Source organism: Diceros bicornis, chromosome 32, assembly GCF_020826845.1.
Source record: "Diceros bicornis minor isolate mBicDic1 chromosome 32, mDicBic1.mat.cur, whole genome shotgun sequence".
Classification (NCBI taxonomy): Eukaryota; Metazoa; Chordata; class Mammalia; order Perissodactyla; family Rhinocerotidae; genus Diceros; species Diceros bicornis.
In genome coordinates, this window is record NC_080771.1 from 37390327 (window position 1) to 37413237 (window position 22911).

Here is a 22911-nt window from a genome sequence, read left to right on the forward strand (position 1 = left end):
AGGATGCATGAAATGCCTGAGTCCATGGAAAACTGGTCCAGTGCATCCGCGTTCCCCCCGGAGAGGCCCCGCCCCTGAGACGCTGTGTTCAGCGGTCGGCAGGATTCTAGAAACAGCCGAAGGCCTCCTGCCCCCAGCCCGCGACTCTGGGTATGGTGGGACGGGTGGAGCCTGAGGACCCGGCAGGATCTGAACTCGAGGTGGGGGCTCCTGGCAGGGATGGCACAGGGGTGGGGGCTCACCTGGGGGCAGGGGCAGGGGCGTGGACGGGGCGAGATTTCTCTGTTCTTGGGCCGCGTGTGGTGGTGCGACGGCCGAGCGCCTCTCACTGCTGCTTGGTAGGTGCCCAGGGCCCGTGATTTCTGCCTGTTGAAGTCACAGTTTACTCCTGGGAAAATACACATTCAGCTTTGTTTTGCTGTGACTACGTCCCGTGGATCTTAGTAGCAGGGAGTCTCCGGGTTTCCCTCAAGGGGATGGGCTCTAGCCTCGCTCTGGCCTTTGGAGCACCTCTCCCAGCCTCAGTGTCCCTGTGTGTCACAGGGCCTGTGGCCAGCTCCTGGGAGGAGGTGTGTTGTTTGGGGTCACCCAGACTGCATGGTGGCCTCTCCTCTGCTGGAAACAGACCTGCCCTCTGGCCACAGGGTGGGCCCCTGACCAGACAGGGCCACTCGGAGGACACCATCATTCTGGCCCCCTGGGGCTGGCCAGCAACACCTGGAACCTTCCTGGGATCAAATATTGAGCGAGGAAGATAAGTTTTCCTCTGCTGTGTGTCTGAGCGGGGGATTTCGAGGGGGGTGCCCGCGGTACCCGCCTGCCTGCTGCGGGGCTAGCGCTGGTTTGCAGAATCGAGGCTGCGGGGGAACAAGTGGTCAGCTGCACCAGGAGGCCTGTCTGCACACGCTGGCTCTACTTCTGTCCCCCGGGCCGATCTGGAACAAGCCACATCTCCTCCTTCTGGTCACTCCAAGCATTTTAGGATGGTTGTCATGCCCCCTAAGGCCTCTTCTTATCTTCTGAGCGAAACCATCCCGTTCTTTCTGTTTCTTGTGTGTGATGCACCTCAGAGATGCCTGAGTGTGGTCACATCCCTCCCACAGATGCCACCACCCACGATGCGGCCCACCCATCATGACAACCCCCTAGCCAAGGCTCGCCTTGTGACCTGGCCCCTCAGCCACAGCTCACTGGTCCCTGACCCAGGCCTGGCAGGGTATTGTCCCCTGGGAATGTGGGGAGGGGGCTCTGGGACGTCAGCCGTGTGGCTGAGAGGACGGCTGCCTGGGCTCTTGTGGCTCTTCCAGCCTGGTCCCAGCCCACGGAGGCCAAGCAGAACCTCCAGTGGTGCGGTCAGAACACCTGGGGGCCAGAGCCTCGTGTTGTGTCCTCGGTGCAGGATGACCATCGAGTCAGGGCTGGTTTTACGACAACCCTCATCCCAGGAAAATCTGGCAAAAGCAGAGCTCGCAGCAAAGGGGGAGGTAACACGGCTCGTCTGACCCCAGTGGGGGCCTCCACCCAGCCTCTGCGCCGTGGACACAGTGTGCCCTCGCTTTCCCCTGGGGGTCTCGGGGTTGGCTCTCTGGCCACAGGGACCACCCTGCTGAGCACAGTCAGACCCCAAAGCTGGTCCTGCTGCCATCCAGGGCGGAGACGGGAAGACCCTGAGCCTCTGTGGGGGCCTCGTACGCACGGTCCCCCTTAGTCCCAAGGGGTCTACCTTCTTTCATCACCGCAATCCAGCCAGGGCACCTTAAACGTGGAACACAAATCACAGAATACAAGGCTCACCCCAAATCCATGGTAGCCGGGAGCCCCTCTGGGCATTTGTCACCCTCTCCCCCAGAACAAAAGCCCCCTCAGACATGAGCCCGGGGCAACTACAGGTCAGACCTGCTGAGGACGAATCCCAGGAATCTTCGCTTTCCCCAAGTGCTCCGGAAGTTTCTAAAGTTCGCAAGTGCAGAAACCCAGCCTTCTCCCCGGGGACTCCTGGTCAGAATCGCCTGCTCCTGAGACACCTCTGCCCCACGGCCGGGCACCTGGGCTGACCCCGCGGCCTGTCAGGGCTGTGTCCCCAGCTGCCAGCAAACTTGAGTACTCGCCGTCGGGGCTGGAAGGTGACGAGGACCACGGCGCTGAGCACGGAGCACAAACTGGGTCAGAGTTCGGTGCTCTGCTCATCGCCGCTCCCAGCCCAGGGAGGGGACGGCGAAGGTGACAGTCAGCACCTGCACGTCACCTCCCGCCCGTGTGGGACACTTCACCCACGTGCTCCTGCTGAACCTTCACCCAGCCCCATGGGGCTGTTCTCATTGTCCCCGTGGTGTGGCTAGCCAGCCAAGGCCCAGAGAGGGCGGTAAGTCGCCTGACACACACAGTGTGTAGGTGGTAGGGCTGGGTCACACCCGGGCTGTCACACGCACCCAGCTGAGCAAAGTTACCTCGAAAGATGGGCCACCCACACAATGGAATACCATTCAGCGAGAAAAAGGGGTGAAGCACTGACACGCTACCACGTGGACGGGCCTGGAGAATGTGACACTCAGTGAGAGAAGCCAGACACAAAGGCCGCGTATCGTGTGGCCCCATTTATGTGAAACAGCCAGAACAGGCCACCAATAGAGACAGATAGCAGATTGCTGTTGCCAGGGCTGGGGGAGGGAATGGGGTGACCGCAAGGGGCACAGGGTTTCTCTCAGGAGAGATGAAAATGCTCCAAGATTAAATCGTGATGATGGTTGCACAGCTCGGTGACTATACTAAAACCCCCTGAGTTGTACCTGTTAAATGGGTCTATTGTATGCCATGTGAGTTATCTCCAGAAAGCTGTTTTAAAATCAGTGTAGACCCAGCACTAAAGCACCTTCTGAGCTGCATGCACTCTCCCCTCGCTCAAGGGAGACGTGATGGAGGCTCCCCCAGTGCAGAAGGGGTGGGAGGGCAGGGCCAGCACCCTCGGGAGGGGCCAGGTGCAGCAGCAAGGCATCCGTCCAGGAGGCTCAAGGAAGATAGACTAGGCCAGAGTCCCAGAAACCACCGGACGGGGACTCTGCGGAGAGGAGAGGCTCCAGACAGGCCGTGTGGGGAAGAAGACCGAAAATAACTCTAAGAACTCGAAACTTTGGGGAGAAGTTGAGGGTGGTGTGGTCGCCTCGAATGGGGAACACTTCGTGGAGGGAAAGGAGAAGTTTTATTTGGGGGGGTTGTTAGGGTGAAGCCGGGTGGTGGGGATGGAGGAGGAAAGGACTCTCACGGAAATGCTGACGTTCTCAACGTCCTTGGGCTCCAGGCACTTGTGTGTGGAAGAATCTGATGGTGCAGAGGGAGAGATTCCTATTTCTCAGATTGGGGGACTGAGGCCTGGGGGCAGCCAGAGGGTTCAGTCCTCCCACTGGCCAGCTGTGGCCTTTGGAGGGGCAGCAAACTCGCTCCCCCAGGGCCCTGGGCCACAGGCTCCAGTGTGTCCAGGTCAGAGCCCCCCCCACTGCAGGCCACGGGCCCACTATGTAGATTCCTCTCTGAGCCCCCCACCCCAGCCGAGCCCTGCCATGTGCTTATCTGCTCAGCCACCCTAAGCTGAGTGTCAGCACCATCCAGGGCTGGGAACACAAGGTGAGCAGAGCAAGAACCCCATCCTTGTGGTGCTCGTGTTCCTGTTGGCATCCTTAGAAAAGGGGCTGGGCCAGTTTTTGTCCTCTGCACCTTCTTTCCTCCTCTTTTTTCCTTCTTGGAACGAAGATGTAATACCTAGAGTTATGCAGCCACTTTGCAGCTAGGAAGCCACAAGTAAGAGGATGGTGGAACAGAAACAGCCAAGAAGCCTGCCTCCCAGATGGCATCGTTGCTGCACCAGCCTGAGCCACTTGCCTCTCGGCTTTTGTCACCTAGACAAAACCAAGCAAACCTTGTGTCTACTGCTATGTGCAGCTGAACACAATCCTATGGAATACAGGGTTCAAATCCTCCATGGATAGGGTGCCAGATTTAGGAAACAAAAATACAGGTGCCAGATGAATTTGAATTTCAGATAAACAATGAATAATTTTTCAGAATAAATGTGTCCAGGCAATATTTGGGACATACTTATACTAAAACATTGTTTATCTGAAATTTAACTTTAATGACAACCCTGTTCGTGGATAAAGTGAGGGAACCCAGGAAGGTTGTGGACTTGTCCGAGGTCTCGTTGTGAGTGAGCTGTTGGGTGCAGTCTCCCTCCCCTGCGTTCTGGGACCTCCCTTATTTTCTTCCTGCTGTCGTGTCGCTATTGCTTTTTTAAATCTGCTGTAAGGATGCTCAAAGGAGACTCATAAAAGCCACGTGGCTCGTCCTCCAGGACAGAGCAGCTAAGGGTGGTACACAGACAAGAGACATTTTAATTGCATTTGTCAGAAGGATCAGTTGTCAGTGGATTTGGGGGATGGGTGTTCCCCATGGAGAGCATGCAGCTGCCGCCCAGGACTCGAAGGCAAATGTCCTCTTGGCTCCTTGCTCCGTTTGCAGGCCCTCGGGAGCACTGTGTTGAGAAGGGTGCGGAGGCCTCATTCACGCTCAGCAGAAAGGCTCTGTGGTACATCAGCCACGTCTGCTGTGAGCCCTGAAAGAAGGTGCAGGGGCCCAGGTCACTGGAGGGGTGAGCTGCAGCCCGGGCTGGTCAGCGGCCGGTGCCCCAAAGGTCCCCTTGAAGTGACGGAAAGCAGACGTCCAGGTTCTGGCAGCCATGCTCGGGGGTGGCACTTGGTGAGGCCTGTGGAGCATCTTCATGCTCAGCGACCTTTGGTGTTGGTGGCGCTTGGCACACCCACAACACAGACGTCCCCAGAAGCCTGGTGTTACCACGGGGGTGGACCCTGGCACCCTGCACCCCGGGGATCACAGGCACCAATGCCCTGCCATCGCAGGTGTGCAGAGGAGCTTCTGGGAGGACGGAACCACACGCACAAGCAGACGCTCTTGGGGTCTGCAGAGGAGGAGGTAAAGCAGAGCCTTGGCATCGGGGAGGCCCTGGGCAGATAAGCTCCTGGGGTGGGGGAGGGGGGCAGGATGCAGGCCTACTCCTCTGTTGAGGGGAGTGGGGCAGCCGGAGGAAGGGGGCGCAGGCCCAGGGGGAGGGAGGGAACATGGGCTCAGGCGCCAGGAGGGGATGTGAATCAGGGCGTCCTGGAGTGAGGCCTCTAATGAGTTTCCATGTCTGCAGGACGAACACTGGATGGATCAGCGGGAGCTTTGAGGCCTGGATTAAGTGCTCATCTTGCATGCTTTCTGTTTTTTTTAAGAAAATCAAGATTTTTTTTTTTTACTGTGGGAAAAGATACAGAACACAAATTTTACTGTTTTAACCATTTTAAGATGAACAAATCAGTGGCAGGAGGTACATTCACATTGTCGTGCAACCATCATCTCTATCTAGTTTCAGGACGTCCTCATTGCCCCAAAAGTAACCCTGTCCCCGTTAGCAGTCACTCTGTATCGCTGGTGCCCCAGCCTGGCCAACCACTCATGTACTTTCCATATCCGTGGATCTGCCTGCTCTGGACTTTGTATGAACGGAATCACAATGTGTGGCCTCTCTCTGGGTCTCTCACTGGGTGTGACGTCTCGGAGTCCGTCCACGCTGTGGCACTTGTCAGGGAGGTGCTTTGAAGGCATCGAGATTCCACCAGCGCAACCATTCTCCCAGTTTCTCTCTTAGCTTGTGCTTCTGGAGCCCCTGGGGTGTCCGAGGCTCTGTCTGGGCTGTGAAATGACCAGTCTAACTTCAGACCCCAATGAACATCACCTCCCACTCAGCCACAGAGGTCGTGGGCTCCTAGTCTCCCTGACCCTCTGTCTCCTCACCATGAGGGGGACATTGAGGACAGAGGGCAGTTGGCTTATCCTTAGAAAGAAGATGGTCTGTCTTCTAGTGATCAGAGAAGACTTTCCGCCCCTGAGCCTGGCCCCCAGGCAGCAGGCTCTTGGTCTCTAGCCGGGGTCTTCAATACGGGCATGTACACGAGACTTCCCAGTGAAGTCCTCAACTTCCAGATTGTTCTGGCCAAAAATCAGGCCTGTGGTCTGCCTGTCCTTTTTTCTCACCTCACATTTCCTGGTCTTCCTTTCCTCTCTCATACCTCACACGACTCCTGCAGCCTGAATCTGAGCGCAGTGCTCTGCCTCAGGGAATAAAAGCCCAGTGAGGCTCCATGTCTCCCTACCTGCCTCTATTAGGACACCACTGTCCCAAATGTGCAAAGAGGCAAAAGGATGACTTCGCATCCTCTTGGTGTCAGCCAGGCTGCCGCAGGTTAGTGGCGCTGGATGAGTCTTCGTTGACTTTCTATTTACACTGATTGGGTCCCAGACTCTGTAAAGCTAGGGGTTAGCTTGCAGGAAATGGACAAGTTGTAAACTGTTTTGTTCTGTAGAAAAGTTTGCACTTTACTGACTGTCTTAGTGTGGCATTCCTTCCTCACAGCATCTAGAACTGCCCACGTCCTCCCTTGATTCAACTTTGCCATCCTGCTGGTTCCCTCATCAATTAGGGAGACACATCTTAGACAGGTAGTTCACATATGTTCATTTAAGGCTTATGTTTTTAACTTTTTAAACTTTCCTTCCTGCCTGTCTTCCTGCTTTCTTTCTTTTCTACTTGTCCATCCACCACTCATCAATCTACCATCCATCTACCCATCCACCACCCACCCATCCATCCACCCATCCATCCATTGACCATCCATCCCCCATCCATCCCCCATCCATCCATCATCCATCCACCCATCCATCCCCCTTCCATATATCTGCCACCTATCCCACATCCATCACCCATGCATCCATCCATCCATCCATCCATCCATCCATCCATACACCAATCCATCCATCCATTCCCCCATCAGTCCACCATCCATCCATCCATCCTTCATACATCCATCCATCCACGCATCCATCCATCCATTGCCCCATCCATCCACCACCCATCCATCCATCCACCATCCATCCATCCATCCACCCACCCGCCCCTCTATCCATCCACCATCCCTGCATCCATCCATCCCTCATCCCCCATCCATTGATCCATCTCCCATCCATCCATCCACCCATCCATCCATTGACCGTCCATCCCCCATCCATCCATCAGTCATCCATCCACCCATCCATCCACCCATCCATTCCCCCATTCATATATCTGCCACCCATCCCACATCCATCCATCCATCATCCATCCATCCATCCACTACCATTCATCCCATTTCCACTATCCATCCATCCATCCACCATCCATCCGTCCATCCATCAACAATCCCTCCACTCCCATTCTTCCACCGTCCATCCTTTCCCCCACCCACCATCCATCCACCATCCATCCATCCATCTACCTTCCATCTATCCAACCATCCATCCATCCATTCACCATCCATCCCGCATCCACCATCCATCCAACCATCCATCCATCCATCCACCATCCATCCCACATCCACCATCCATTCATCCATCCACCATCCATCCCGCATCCACCATCCATACATCCATCCACCATACATCCACCCACCCACCTGTCCATCTATCCGTTCCCCCATCCACCATCCATCCACCATCCATCCGTCCATCCACCATCCATCCTTCCATCTGCCATCCATCCATCCAACCATCCATCCACCATCCATCCACCATTCATCCCCCATCCATCCATCCATACACCATCCATCCATCCAACAATCAATCCATCCACCATCCAACCATCCATCCATCCATCCATCCATCCATCCCCATCCATCAACCACCCATTCATCCATCCATCCATCCATCCATCCACCCATCCATCCACCAACCATCCATCCACCATCCATCCATCCATCCATCCACCCACCCACCCACCCCTCTATCCATCCACCATCACTCCATCCATCCATCCCTCATCCCCCATCCATTGATCCATCTCCCATCCATCCATCCAGCCATCCATCCATCCACCATCTCTCCTTCCATCCATCCATCCGGCATCCCACATCCATCTATCCATCCATCCATCCATCCATCCATCCACCCATCCCTCCCTCCCTCCATCCAACCATCCCCCATTCATCCATCCTTTCCCCCATCCATCAACCGACCATCTACCCCCATTCATCCACCTTCCACCCATCATCCATCCAACAATCCATCCACCATCTGTTCCCCACCCATCTATCAACCCACCATCCATCCACACATCTATCCATCCATTCCCCCCATCCATCCACCTTCCGTTCACCATCCATCCATCCTTCAATCCATCCATCCATCCACCATCCATCCATCATCCATCATCCATCCACCATCTATCATTCTGTCCATCCACTTATATCAGAACTGGAATTCCAAAGTGAGACAGTCAAGTCATTTAATAACATGATGAGTTAAAAGCTGACAAACGTCAGCTGGGTGGATTGGTTTCGAGTGAAGAACAGCATGGTAATTTGGTTTTATGGCAACATTTCCACTAAATCTGTGGCTTCAAGGTTATCATGAAAATAGGTCCCAAGCACGTGTACAGTATAAAATATACAGTATGTTGGACAACACAACCTTTGTGACTTTAAACAACAATGTTTAGATGCTCCAAACTGGCCCGTTGGCACCAAGGCCAAGGGTTTTGCCTCAGCCACTGGTTTAGAAGGATGTTCGTGCCCTGATGCCCCCCAGAGGCTGAGAATCCTGCCTTTGCCATGTTGTGTTTCACACCGAGTGTGCTGGGCACCTACAGGGCAGAGTTTGTGAACAGGTGTGCCCTCTGCGCTGCTTGCTGAGGCATGCCTCACACATGTCCGCATGGGGCTGGGGGCATGCTAAGGCCTGCCCTTCCCGTGACCCCGTGGCCAGGTTGTGGGGTGTAGCAACCATCACCTTCACAAAGTTCCCTAGGTGGCCACAGGGCTGCTTTATCTGCCAAAAAAGAAGCAGCCCCGGGGGCTGGCGTGACTGAGCTGGGTGAGGCCGTTTTGTATGAAACATCATTTTAAAGGGAGATGGTTTTTTAAAAACGTTTCAGGGGCGTGCAAGCAAAAATAAATTTACAAGGCCTGAACGAATTACTTCGAGAATGGGCCCTGGTGTCCGGCGTGTGACAGGTCCCTCCCCGTAAACCACCCGCTGTGCTATCTTGGGGCAGTGGGAGCAAAGTGGGGATGCCGCCATGCCCCCCTCACCCGAAACGAGAGGATGCAGGGAAAGCCCTTCTCAAAGAGCTCGGCAACTCGCCACCGTTTATTATTATGACACCGCTGCCCCAGGACCCCCACTGGGTCCCCGCCAGGCTCCACCTGCCTCCGGCCACCGGTGCCCCAAGCTGGGCTGCTCTGATGCCAGAGACAGAGGTTCCTCCCCTGTCCCACTCTCTGCAGCCAGGTCTGCGTCACCAGGAGGACATGTCGGGCCCCAGTGTGAGGCACGGCTTTGTCACATATTCCTGGCCTCATCAAGGGACTGATGGAGGTGTCTGCTCCACAGCTCAGACCTCTGACCCTCCTCTGTGCAGTGAGTTGGGGGAGGCGGCCAGGGGCTCAGCCAGCAAATGGCCAGACACAGAAGTCCCCTCAGGCCGCCTCTTCCTTGCAGCGTCTTGGGGGCCGAGGCAACCCCCTGGCCACTCGGAACTGGTCTCTGGCATCCTGGAGTGGGGCGGGGTTTCCCAGCTTGTTCGGAGGCCTCATGCTCAGAAGGCCAAATTGCTCACTGGCCCCACATGGCGCCAGGACCCTCCACCACTGGGACCTCCCTGAGACTCAGTCCGGAATGGGGCAGGTTTACTCCAGGGGTCCCTGGCCTCTCTCCCGCCCGCTCACCGCAGGCAGACTTCCCCTCAGGGCCTCACCCGAGCTGCCCACGGAGCCCTCGTGCAGAAAGATTGGGCTTGAGCAACAAGGGCCCCCATGCTCAGTGGTGGGTCCAGCAAAAGTGCCCAGGCGCCCAGCACCCCACCTTTCGCCTCTCCAGCCGGTGCCAGTTTCCATGAACAGGGAACTCCTCCGGGGGCCAGGGGCGCTCATGACCTCTAGAAACGTCCTACACCATGGCCGGACCCTTCGACGGCACGAAAGGCCTTTCTCATCAGGAGCTGGGAGGGGGTCTCTTCCTGCTCCCTGCTCTGGCCCTACCTGGGCTCTTGGGGACACAGTGACTGCGTGAGGGAACCACTGGCACATACGCCATATAAAAGGACGACGTGGAGAGAAAACAGAAAATTGCAGAGGAATACAGAGAACATGCAACAATTTAAAAACACAGATGATCACAACGTATCTGGGAACGACGCACAGATGAAAACAGCCTCTTGGGTGGTCTCCACGCGGGCTCTGTGTGCTGACTGTGCTATTGGCCCCGTTTACGGAGGAGGAGTCGGGGACCGGGCGACGGGGAGCGGGGAGCTGTGTCCCGCCCCAGCAGGCTGGCTTTAAACAGCTCTTGATTGATCATGTCTCACAGCCCAGGGTACAGCTGCCTCCGGGGGTGGGGGCACTGACTCTATAATAATTCATTTTACGAAGAAGGGGAGCAGGCTCTGAAATGAGGGCGCACGTGCTCACCCTGTTGGTGCTCTGTGATGGGGTTTTTCTGGTGTGTGAGAATTATTTCGTAATTTAAATTAAACATTGGCAGCAGACACAAAGGGATGGCCAGCAGGGAGCACGTCTGACGCCTCGCTGCCAGCAACGGGTTAGACCTGTCCCTCCCGTCTCCCGGGTCCCGTGGGCTCAGAGCAGCCCGTCCAGTAGGAAGTGGATGTGAGCCACATGTGCAGTGTTTCATATCCTGGCAGCCAGAGTAAAGGAGTGAGAAGAGATAACAGAATCGGCCTTGACGCTGTTTTCTGTTAAATCTGATCTCTCTGAAACATTATCATTTTCACATTCTTTCGAGTTGAAAATTATTAGGGTATTTTGCGTCCTGTTTTTGCACAAAGAATTTGAAATCTTGCGCCAGGGTGTGGCTCTGGTTGGACCGGCAGCTGCAGGAGGTTGCAGAGCCACAAGCCTCCACCCCGCCCGCACCCCACGCTTGTCCGCCCTGGGGGCAGGGCCAACTCGGCCAATTCACAGGTGCTGAACAGGGCTCAGAGGCACGCGAGGTGAGAGGCGAGGAGCCTAGCCGGGTGGACTGTGGGTGTTTGCCTGGAAAGGGACTGCATGCCCCGCCTGGGGACAGCACGAGGGCGGGGCTGCACACAGCGGGTCCAGCTGTCTCTGGGTCACCGAGGGAGGGAGGGAGGGAAGCACCTGGCAGTTTCGGTTTCTGACAGGAAGCCGCCTGCTTCTGTCCCCCTCGCACCAGCTGCGCTCTCTGCCCCGCAGCCCCGGGTGGCAGCCCCGCCCGGAGAGCCCCCAGGTGGGGACGGCCCCACGCTGCAGACGAGGAAGCCCCGGCTGGGGGCCAGGCCCAAGCTCAGCCCCTTGCTGGTCTCCTGGGCCTCAGGGGACGTGGGGGTGCCACACCCCGGGCTGTGAACAGGGGAGCCACACGGGTTCTGACTTGCATTTTTTGTCACCTGCTTGTCACCTGCTTTAAGGATGTGAGGTCCCAGCCCTCGGTCTAGAAAATGTTGTGGTGTTGGAGGGGCTCTGATGTCTGTCTGTCTGTCCATCTGTCCAAGGCTGTAGGAACGTCAAGGCAGCACCCCTCACTGAGGGCCCCTGGGAAGCAAGTGGGAGGAGGCAGATGCTGGGGCGCACGGCCCAGGGGAGGAAGCCTCATTGTCTCGCAGCTGAAGCGCTGCCTGGCAGGAGCAGGTGCATGGCCGGCAAAGGGGGCTGCAGGGCGGTGGCAGTGTCGGGGGGATGGGCCCTCGGACCCCTCGGGCAGACTGAGACCTCTCTGAGCTCTGACCCTGAGCTCCAGCGTCCGGGCGCTGGCGGCCCTGCACACGGCAGGGCCGGGGGAAGCCCAACCGTGAGAATGCCCCAGCAGCCCCGCCCAGAGCTCGGCAGAGGGGCCCCATTTCTGAGGGCCCCTGGACATGGCTGGGTTGGGCTCCGAGGGTCCCGGCAGCCTGAGTGAGGGGCACAGCAGGTGGGACAAGGTGCAAAGGTCCTCCTGCCCCCCTCTTCTCCATCCTCCCACTCCATTCCCCCCTCTTGAGGTCTGTGAAGTCGGGGCTTTCCACACACTCAAAACGTGCCCGATTAGGGAGGGAAGGAGGAAGCCCTGGGAGCCACAGGGTGGGGTGGATTCCCCACTTCCTTCTCCACTGGCGCCCTCTCAGCCGTCCCAAGTGGCCTTTGCCAGGGAATGGACACGGCCAGCGGAAAGGCCAGGCCCTCGGGCTCCCTCCCCGTGGACACTGGCTATGTCATCAGGGCAAGGACTGGCGACTCCCCCGCTGGGGGACTGTGATGGGCTGAGCCCCACCCTCTGCCGTCTGACCTGCCTGCTCGCCTGCACCCTCCTGCATGTGTCCCCTCAAGGCCGTGAGCCCCACACTGGCAGGTGGCCTGGTGCTGCTCCCTCTCGGGGAGAGACCACTGTCTGCACTTGGCCCTCCAAGAGGGAGAGCCGCACCCAGAGGCCCACGCCCTCCTCAAACCCTCAGCTGCACGGACCAGGCGCTCAGAAACCCGCTTACACCTCAGTGTCGGGTGGTGTTAAACTGGGGCAGTGTCCGCCCACTTTTCAAAAGGTTTCAAAGCAGCCGCTAGCAGGGGGTGGTTTCACCCGGAGGACCCCAGGCCTGGCGGGCCGCTCTGCGGGCGTCGGCAGGGGACGCACTTGACCTAGGTGTCAGCTGCAGGGCGTCAGGCGGCACCCGCCTTGGGCTCCCTCGCGTGGGGCAGGCAGACTCCACTGTAGGCTCAAGGGTCCAGCCGAGGGTGTGGGCTGCCTGGTGCAGCTTCCACATGTGGAGCAGTGGATGCAAAAGGGACCCCTTTCCTGAGGTCCCACCTCGGCTGCATTCCCTCCCAGGGAGGGCAGACAAGGAGGCCCCAGCCCTGCAGATGACTTGCTGTGTGACCCTGGCAGGTTTCTTGGCCTCTCTGATTCCTGTCCTCATCTGTACAACCAGGCCAGTGATGCCTTGAAGGGTTGCCAGGAAGAAGCTGCCGTCCCCAGGGCCAGGAAGGAGTCTGGAAGGGGACCGCCCATTTGCCCCTCCCCTCCAGGGGCCCAGCGGCCTGAGTTCCTGGGGAACAACCTCAGGGACCTGCTCCTGGGTCCCCCCCGTTGGGCTCACCGCCCCGGCACTGCCCCTGGCCCTGTGTCCTGAGGCAGGTCACGGGCCCCTCGGGGAGACCTGCGCTGGTGAGGGACAGGCCTCTTGGCGCACACCCGCCTCGTCATGCGAGGATGGCCGAGCCCTCTGACCCCGGGCAGAGGGGGTCGCGCCTGAGGAGGGACTCTGCCCCAGTTTTCTCAGACGCCAACCCAGGTGGGCGAGCCCTAAGGTGGACCACACCCGATACGTCCCGATCGCCGGCTCTAGAGCTGTGAGGGGTGTGCCTACACCCGGGGCCCTGTGGCCGAGTGGGCACCGGGACGAGGGGGCAGGAAGAGAGGGAGCCGTTCCTCCGTTTCTGGGACGGAGGGGCAGAGCAGGACCCATATCTGGGACCCAATGGGATGGAGGAGCTGCCCGTCCTCCCGCCAGTCTGCGACACCCTGTGGCCGTCCCTGTCCCACCCCTTCCCTGGGTCTCCCCTGGAGTGATGTTTGGGTGTGGGAGCAAGCGGGCTGTGGAAGCCCTCACCAACTCTCACCTGACCTTGGTCTCCCAGCCGCCCGACCGCAAGGAGTGTGTCTGCTGTGCGTAAGCCCCCTGTCTGGGGTATCCAGTTACCCGCAGCCCGGATGCGCTGTGCAGCCTTGGGGGGTCACTTCCCCTCTCTGGGCCCTGTGTCCTTCTGTAGAGGACACAGTGAGAGAAGACGGGAAGGCAGGTGGCCTGTGTTCCTGCTGCCCAGCACCGCCCACGCCGAGATGCCTTGGGCTTCTAGGCAAGAGACCCCGGCTCCTGCGGGGATGTCCTCAGGCTAGGAGGGGCTGGCAGGGGCCACAGTGTCCCTGTCCCCATCTCCAGGGGGGATGCTGAGGCCCATGTGGACACACTCTCGGAAGGTTCAACCATGGTCACCTGGGCCCCCTCAGCCTCAGCTCCAGGCTCTGGGCTGACCCCCAAATCCAGGAGGGCTCGACCTGGCCAGGACACAGCTGAGGGGGTTTGGTGGGACCCAGCAGCCACCCACGGGCTGGGCAGCCTTGGCTGAGGCTGTACCTCTCTGTGGACAGGCCCTTAGCTGACCTCTGACCCAGACCACCTGCTGGCCATCTTGGGGAGGAGAAGGGGAAGGGCCTTGTCCATGGTCACTTGGTGACTGACCCCAGAGCCTGCTCTGGGCAGAGGTGCCCCTGGACCCGCCCAGATCCCAGCATCTCTAGGAAGCTCAGATGCTCGATGGCCCCAACAGCCCACCATGGGGCTCCCAGCTGGGAGCACAGGTCCCCTCCAGGTCAGTCTCCCAGCCCTTACCCTCAGGTCCTAGAGTCTGGCACAGGGCTGACCGGGGTGGTCTGGACCCCAGGCCTGAAGGCCAATACCAGCTCCAACCTGGCCCTGCCTGCTGTGTGACCAAACACGTGTTGCTCCCTGTCTCTGGGCCTTAGCTCCTGTCTGACAGTGGCCGTGATGATGGGTCTGTAAACCAACAGAGACGCTCCCACGGCCCCTATGACGGTGTCAGCAGACACTCGCTGTGGGGGTCTGGTCTGGTCCGAACATGGGTGCACTCGCTCACGTCACATGCTGAGAGCCGCCGCCAGCCGGCACTGTTCCAGGTGCTGAGAGCACCACAGCGAGCAGACCGCAGAGCCTGCACGCCCGCGCCAGTGGGCAGACAGACGATAAATGAGCACGTAAACTCAGGAAACATCTAGTTTGTTGGAATAATAAATGGAAGGAGAGAAATGAAGCAGGAAAGGGGGTTTGGCTGGGAGGGAGGGGTGAAGGAGGTGTGGCCGAGAAGGTAACCTGAGCAGACTTGAAGCAGGTGAGGAGGGAGCCAGGCCGGCACCCGGGAAGGAGTTCAGAAGTGGGAACAGCACGTGTAAAGGCCCTGGGATGTTTGTGGAGCAGCCAGGTGGCCAGGGGGCTGGAGAGGAGAGAGGAGGCGGGATGGCGGCAGGCAGAGAGGGGAGAAGCCCCAGGGTTGTGTGCGCAGGCGTGACTCCATCTGACCTCACTTTCCATCGCTCACTCTTACAGATGACATAATGACAAAGCGCCACGAGAAGCGTCTGTGGGCCCAGGAAGCCTCCCAGGTGGGGTCCCCTGACGCCCACCTCCATCCTGGGAAGCTGTCTGAGGGTCACCATCCCTCTCCAAGCAGCCACCTGCCCAGTGTCTGTTTGCCTGCCCCCTCCCGGCTGTGCCAGCGGGATGCGCACATGGTGCTCTGCTGACAAGAATTTCGTTAGTGCCCACTGCTGTCTGGCCCCAGGCTCCACAACAATCGGTGTGAAAGACCTGGAACCCACAGGCCCCTCGGCCAGCCTAGAGTTCCATCAGAGCAGACGTCTCCAGGGAGGAGGACTGGACAGAGAGTCCTAGCTCAGTTATAACCCCCTTGGGCCTCTCCTGGGGCCGCTCTTCCCGGCTGTGCCTGCAGGTCCAGTGCAGTCAAGGAAGTGAAAGTGTGAGAAAGCCCCAGGGCTCCCGGCCAAGGCAGATTAACACGGATGCCTTTCTTCTCAGTCAAGACGACTCTCGAGAAGTGAAAGTCCTCTTTGCCTCCTCCAGCCGCCCCCCCGCTGGACCACTTCCTCCAGGAAGCTGGCCTGGATTGCACTCTGTCTCCTGGGCATCACCTGCCCTGTGGCTCTGTCTTCCTAGGCTCCGATTTGTTGTCCAATGGACGGGAGGACACGAGTGGCTGATGTCCTCTTGCAACTGGCCCCAGAAGTCTTGCCCACAGACTCGCGGGTTGGGGATGGTGTAGGGAAGGAACGAGTGAGTTCCAGCAGAAGCTGCGGGTCTCAGGGGAAGAACATTGCACGTTTACATGAGGGAGGTGGGGAGCCCCACTTGTCCCAGGATCTGGGGTGAATCGGAGTCCCCCCCCAGGCTCCTCTCCGTCCTGATGTCAGGACGCAGGGGACGGAGGCTCTGCACTTGGAATTGGGCTACGTCCCTGCTCCTCTGCTCTGGGCCCTGGAGGCTGGCCCCAGGGGCCCTGCCCAGGTGGCCTCGGGAGATGCGGGGGGAGGAGAGAGGTGGGTGTTTGTCCTGCTGTCCACTCTCCTGAGGGCTTTCCAACTCCCTGGATGGCCACAGCCCCCACTCCATGCCCTCTCCTGACCCCTCTCTCAGCTCCTTCCCCTCCTCCCCTCTTTACCCCTCAGGCCAGGGGTTCTCAGCCCTGAGACTTCCCTGCTGTCCCTGCTGCTCTGTCTGACCTTCGTGAATTGTTCCTTGTCGAGCTGTCCGCGCCATCACCCTGCTAGGACTGACTGACCTGGGGCCAGCTTCTAAATGGGCCCACATACCAATCTGCCCCTGCATCCACCTTGCAGGGTCAGCAGAGCTGGGTCCAATTGTACCTCTGCTCTTGCCTGCTGTGTGCCCCTTGGAACCACAGTGTCTTCCTCTGTAATGGCAGTCACAGTAGCATGTGGGGCTTGGCAGGCCCCCAGCCGTGATCCCGATACAGAAGCCCCAGCACTGTGTGGTCAACAAGAAGGGGAATGGGCAGTGGAAGACGAGTCCTATCACTTCGGGTCCGTGTCAGGCCTGAGCGAGGGGAGAAGCCTCTGCAGGGTGTGGGCAGAGCAGGGACAGAAGAGCCATCCCGCACAGAGTGACAGCACAGACGAGGTCACACCACATGGCACTGACGGTACTTTGCACACCACACTGTCACTGCCACGTCACAGGTCAGATGGTCACTGTGGGGCTCTGTCCTCACCCTCATGGCAGAGATGGGCTGTGGACTCCACCTTCCTCTCACGAGCATGACAACCCCAGGTGCACCGGGCCCTCCCTGTGTGAATCCACCAGTGTCCATAGCTGCCCGTCTCCTGACAGGCCCCACCAGCACAGCCCAGGGGCTGCGGCTGGATGGACAGCGGGGCTTTGCCGGTTGGGGCAGAGACCCTGCGGGCTCCTGAGAGCCCTGCTCCTGTGAAGGCCATGTGCCCAAGTGCTGGCTGTGGGCTGTGACAGGAGCGGGCTGTGCAGGCTCTGGGCACCTTCCCCCAGTCCTGCCCCCTGGAACGCGGGCTGGACGGTTGGAGCTCGGGTCACCGGGGTTGGGGTGGCTCTAAATCCCAGGACAAGTGTCCTTATAAGAAGAGAAGAGGACACAGAGACACAGAGAAGAGGCCATGTGAAGACGGGGGCAGAGATGGAGTGATGTGGCCACCGAGGCTGGGAGAGGCGGGAAGGACCCTCCCCTGGAGCCTCCGGAGGGAGCACGGCCTTGCGACCCCTGGATTTTGGACTTCTGGCTCCAGAACTGGGAGGGAATAGATTTCTGCTGCTTTATGTCACTCGTTTGTGGTCATTTGTTACACGGCCCCAGGAGATGAATACAGCAGGGAGGAGCATTCCAAGCAGAGACCATTCTGGAGAAGAGTCTGTGGTCAAGTGGCAGCTGGAGGCAAGAGGATGAGGATGGGGGGGGTGAGTGGGAGGAGCCCATGCCACTTAGGCACAGCAGTGACCTCTGAACTCCACCCTCCTGAACCAGGTGGCCCAAGGCTGGGCTCTGGTCAGCTCCAGGCTTCTTCGCAGGACGGCACCCTCCACATCCCAACACCCCCAACATCCCACCTGCCTTCGCTTGGACTCCTCCAGTGCTGGGACACTCATTACCACCCTGGTCATGCTTAAGCTGAAATCTGCCTCCTGGACCCCACGCTGTCCCTCTCAGGCGATACCAAACAGGCCCGACCCGGTCTCTCCCCCAGGGTGGTCGCAGTACACTGCCCCCGGCCCTCCCGTGCTTCAGCCTAAATCTGTTCAATGCCTCCATCCTCGTATCCTCTGCCGGGTGTCCTGGTTCCCACCTCTCATTCCTGTGGGGGCCCAGCACCCCTGACCTCCAGTCTCCTCTGGAAAGTGGGCTTGTTGGAACAAGTCCCCTGGTACCTGCACAGCTCCTAGTGCATGCAGTAGGCGCCTAATAAATCTGAGCGCAGCAAACTCTCCTCTAAACGGGGCCCTTCCTTCCATGCTACACAGTCTGGTTTCCCCCTGCCCTCAAGGGCTCCATGCTGTGGGTCCTGACTGGGCCCGGATCCTCTGCCACAGGGCTGCTGAGGGTCTGGGGCTGCTGAGGGTCTGGGGCCCCGATGCGGTGCTGAGGGGCACGGACCAGGGAGGGGCCAGGTGCTCAGGGCTGCCCTGTGCTTTGTGTGGGGATTTGACAGTCAGAAGGGTGAAGGCCCTTCACCCTCCCCATCCTCAGCCTGGAAGCCCCTGCCTCCCCACCTCCTACCAAACAGGAGGGCGGCCGCAGCTGTGTGCACCCACATTTGCTCCCAAACAAGAGGATCTTATACTCCAGCTTTAACAGATATGACTTACTGTTCATTTTGTGGTTTAGAGCCACTTAACACGTTTTGGGGTCTCAAAGGTTTGCACGGACTCTTGGGAAGCTGCACGGTGGAGCTGCGCTGCCCACGGGCTTGTCCTGGACCTGGACCCCCAGAACCCCCCGAGGGCTCCCTCCAGCATGGTCCCGCCTGCTGCTTCCCCCAGTGGTGCCTTCTGGCCTTGTAGGCCTGAGCATTAGTCCCCTGTGGAGCCATGAGGAGCAGAATGTCTCCTGGTGTGGCTGTGGCTGTCCCATGGGGCCGGGTGATTTAGAAAAGACAGGATGTGAGCTCCTAAGATCCAGAGTGTCCCAGGGCTGGGACCCCCATGTCCAACGTACTCGGCAAATGCTCACTGCTTTCCCTCCTCCCAGTGAACCCCCCAAGCAAGCAGTGCCCCGCTTGGGGTATGCAGTGACCGTGGGCTCAATAAACCAGTGTTTGGAATTCTGCGTCAGAGGTCCACCCACACCATCTGTTCCAGGCACCTGCAGCCTGACCAAAGAGGTGACATTGCAAGCACCGTGCGGTTCATCGCCACCTTCTGGCCTCAAACTCCTTCCACGGTTGACACCCCCGCAACCAAACAAAGCAGCAGCCAGCAGCTCTCACCCCCACCTGCCTCTCCCCTCCCTTCCCGGCCTTTGAGAAACCGCTCCCACACTCCATCAGGGAGCAGGAGGACGGGTTTGACACATGAGGAAACTGAGGCCCAGGTCAGGAAGGGCTGGCCCGAGGGCATAGGGGCGGTGGCAGAACCAGGATGCTGGTTCCAGGACAGTGGGGTCAGGCTGGCCCTCGGGCCCTGCTCAGGGCAGTGGGCCGGTTGCAGAGGAGGCAGGGCTGCCCTGGGCTGGGTGCTGGGCACGGGCCTCAGAGGCCCGCTGGGCCCCTGGATGCGACTGCAGCAGTGGGTTTGGGTCTGCGAGCCCCAGAAGGTTCCCAAGGCTGCTCGGAGCATGGCCACGTGGCCGTGGGCTGGGGAGCGTGCCTCTCGGCCAGCCCGCACACCCTGGGACAAGGCCCTGTAAGGCCCCCAGGACTCTGCACCTGGGGTCGGGGGGTGCCAGGAGAGCCACAGCCTCCTGGGCCCCCTCCCAGCGCCAGCGCCCATGGGAAGGCGAGAGGCCCCGTCCTCCGTGTCCCCACTTCTCTCTGACACTGGTTCCGAAGGGCGGGAGCCCTGCCAAGGATGGCTCCTCGGCGGGCGCCTGGGGTCGAGTCCCGGACCCTCCCTCACCCACAGGGCCTTGGCCAGACCCTCTCCCTCTGGCCTCAGTTTCCTCATCCAACCTCCAAGTCTTGGGGCCACCCAGGAGGAGGGCTCTGCGCACAGCCCCCACCAGTCTGCACACCACCTTCCTCACCGGCTCCTGGGACCCTGCCCACCAAGGAGGACAGAGCCCACCCCCTCCTGGACGGGACTGAGCAGCCCCCGCCTCCAGCATCTGCCTCTGGGTGGGGCCCGCACGCCTGGCCTGGCACCTGCCAGGTCCTCCTGGGCCACCTGCCCCAGCTGTGCCGGCCTGTGCCCTGTGGGGAGGCCGTGTTGATGTCTGAGGTGAGTCAACACGGCGGGCTCCCACTGTCAACAGCGCCCGGTGGGCCACAGCTTGGAGATGTCACACTCCGGCCACCTGCTCCGGCTGTCCCCCCACCCCCGCCCCCATCCCCTTACCTGGGCCGCCCTTCCTGGGACCCCGGGGCGCCGAGCAGCTGGTGGAGGCCAGGGGCCCGCTCTCCTGCCCGGGAGATGCCCGGGACATGGAGCGGGAGCTGGGTCCAGGAGACTGAATCCCGACACTGGGTGTGAGGCGGGCCGCCCTCCAGGGGCCAACGTGGGGCCGGGGCCCAAGCACAGCTGTGAGTGCCTCGCCCAACCTCGTGGGACCTCGAGGGAAAGATGAGGGGCCGCGGCCAGCCTGGATTCCTCAGAGCCGAAGGCCTCGTCCCCCAGGCAGCTCTGGGCCTTCTAGCAGCCGCTGCCTGAGACCTGGGGAAGGGGCGGGGGGCCGCAGGGCTCATGTGACGGGGGCGGGCTTGGGGAGGCCGTGGTGGGGGAGGTCTCCCCACAGCCTGCAGGCGAGGCGGCCAGCTGTGTCACGGTGATAGTGCGACAGGCCGGGACGCAGCGCGCAGCTGTGCCCACCGCTTCCTCCGCAGGAACCATCTGGGCCCAGCCCTGCCGGGCCTTCCTCACGGCCATTCCGGTCTGACTGTCCAACAACTTCCTCCTACCGCCCAGCTGCGACACCCCACCTACCCCAAACCCGGGCGTCCTGGCCTCGGGTGTGTATCCTCGACCTTGGTGGGGGGCAGTGTCCATCTTGCCGGAGCCTTCCACCCCACACACCCCACCCGCCTGTCTCCCCTGGGGCCGGACCTTCCTTCAGCCTGGGGTGGTCTGGGGTCGCCTCCCTCTCCTGCCCTCAGCCAGACTTCCCCCAGAGCACCCTGCCTGGGGTCAGTTGTCTGTGGGCATCAGCTGCGCCCTTGAGCCAGACCTCAGGGTGAGTCCTGGCTGGTCCTGGTCTGCAGGTCTGGCCAGGCCCCCTCCCCCTCTGGGCTTCCCCTGCTGCTGCCTAGGGTCACTGGCCCCCCGGGAAGTACTGCCCGCGGGGCTGCCCTGTGCTTGGCCTCCTGCAGTGCTCCGGGGGTCAGCCTCCTGGCTGAGGCTCCTTGGAGACCCTTCCCCCACTTCCCGTTGGAAGTCTTGGGGGGGGCAGTGGCCGATTTGGGTCCACGGCTGGAATTTGCTGGGGGTGTTGGGGCTGCTCCCCTGTCTGAGGGATTCCAGAAACCACATCTGAGCTCCCTGTGACCACTCAGACCCTGGGGGGTGTCCTAGAGCCCCGCCTCACCAGGCACCCAGCAGAGGAGGCAAGACACATCCTAGGCCCTAATAAAGCCAATTACTGAAGGTGTGACAACTGTGGGCAGACGGCGGGAGAGCAGTGGCCCCAAGAAGGAGACCACGTGCCCTGTGCCCCCTGATTGCCTGGTAGTTGGCTCCCTGGGACCCAACCACGGCTGCCTGCCGACTCTGCGGTCTCGCACAGGCTGGAGGTGTGCGTCCGGCAGGCCTGGGCTGGTGCACAGGCTTCTGTGCTCATTTGATTGACTCAAATTGAATTTTTAGGGAATGCCTCACGTGGTGAATAAATCAAGCAGTGCAGAAGGGCGGGCAGGGAAGAGTAAGAACTACCCACCCCGCCATGTCTCCTGGTGTCTTTCTCCAGAGGCCATCCCGTCACAGCGTCCTTCTAGAGTCACTGCAGGGACGAGCGCATGTCAATTTGAACTAGGCCGTGTTTGTTCCTGGAGGGGGCTGCCCCGTGTGTGCCCTCCCTGCACAGGGGGGCTGCCCCACGCCCTGGGGACCAGGTGGATAGGAGGATCCATGAACCAGGGGCCAGTCCCTGGGCGTCATGGTTGTCCCCATGGCTCCCCTCCCTGCTTCTTGTGCTCTGACTCAGGGCGGGATGCAGAGTCCTGGGGTCAACCTGGCAGCCCTGCCCCGGCCAGTTTCCTCCTCAGCATGATACAGTGATTGCAGTGGCCCCAGGTCCCAGACTGTGCCCAGGAGAGGAGACGCTGAGCGTGGCCTGGCATGCGGGTAGCACTCAGCTGTGCTGCTGCAACTCCGACCGCGGGTATTAGTATTCTCGTCAAGGTCCTCGTTGTTGTTTTCCAGGGGCACCTCAGAGCCGGGAAGTGAGAGGGTCTTGGGGAGGCCCAGGTCCCCTGTGAAGGCAACAGGATGGCAGCCTGGGGGGGCAGCCCCCACCCCCACGCCAGGCAGATGTCCGGGCAGCTCGCACCTGTGGGAGCAGCCCCCACAGACGGGACACTTCCACTTTCGTGAGGAGGCCTCGTGTCCTGCTTGGTTCTCTAACCAGCGGGGGCGACAGAGGTCAGGTTGGAAAGAGAAGAGAGTTGCCCACAAGTGAGGAGTGGGGGCTTCCCTGGCCCCTTGGTGGCCATCTCGAGCGTGCTTGCCCGAGGCCTGCTCCCCCCGGGCCGGGCAGTTGGCGCCTGTGGGGAAGCGGACGTTGGCTGTGGCTTTCGGAGCTGGGTGGCCCGGGAGATAAGGAGCTGAGGAGGAAGTGGCTGCAAGAGGGGGGGTGCAGGAGGGGTGGGGTGCAGGAGGGGTGGGGCACCGGGCCTGCCCATCCTGGTCCCAGGGCTGCTCCCTCCAGAGACCGCTGCCCGTCTGCATGGGGGCATGGAGGGAGCGAGGGATCTTCCCTCCCTGCCCCCACTTCCTTCCTCCCTGCAAATACTATGAGGGCCCACGCTGGGGTTACCCAGGTCCCAGGACGGCTCCATTCCAGCTCTCTGGGAACCTGTGGGAGACAGACTTTCCATCAA

General features: G+C 60.1%; 1 protein-coding gene across 2 annotated transcripts in view; it reads right to left on the bottom strand.

Moving 5' to 3' along the window:
• The window catches only part of CBFA2T3 (CBFA2/RUNX1 partner transcriptional co-repressor 3), a 94860-nt gene extending 74266 nt beyond the window's left edge, over positions 1-20594 (bottom strand). For both annotated transcript variants that reach the window (XM_058528480.1, XM_058528479.1), the window contains exon 1: positions 20219-20594. In XM_058528480.1, coding sequence (XP_058384463.1) covers positions 20219-20306 — 88 coding nt within the window. In that variant the 5' untranslated portion in view covers positions 20307-20594. The remainder of the gene's footprint in view (positions 1-20218) is intronic.
• Between the last annotated feature and the right edge of the window lie 2317 nt (positions 20595-22911).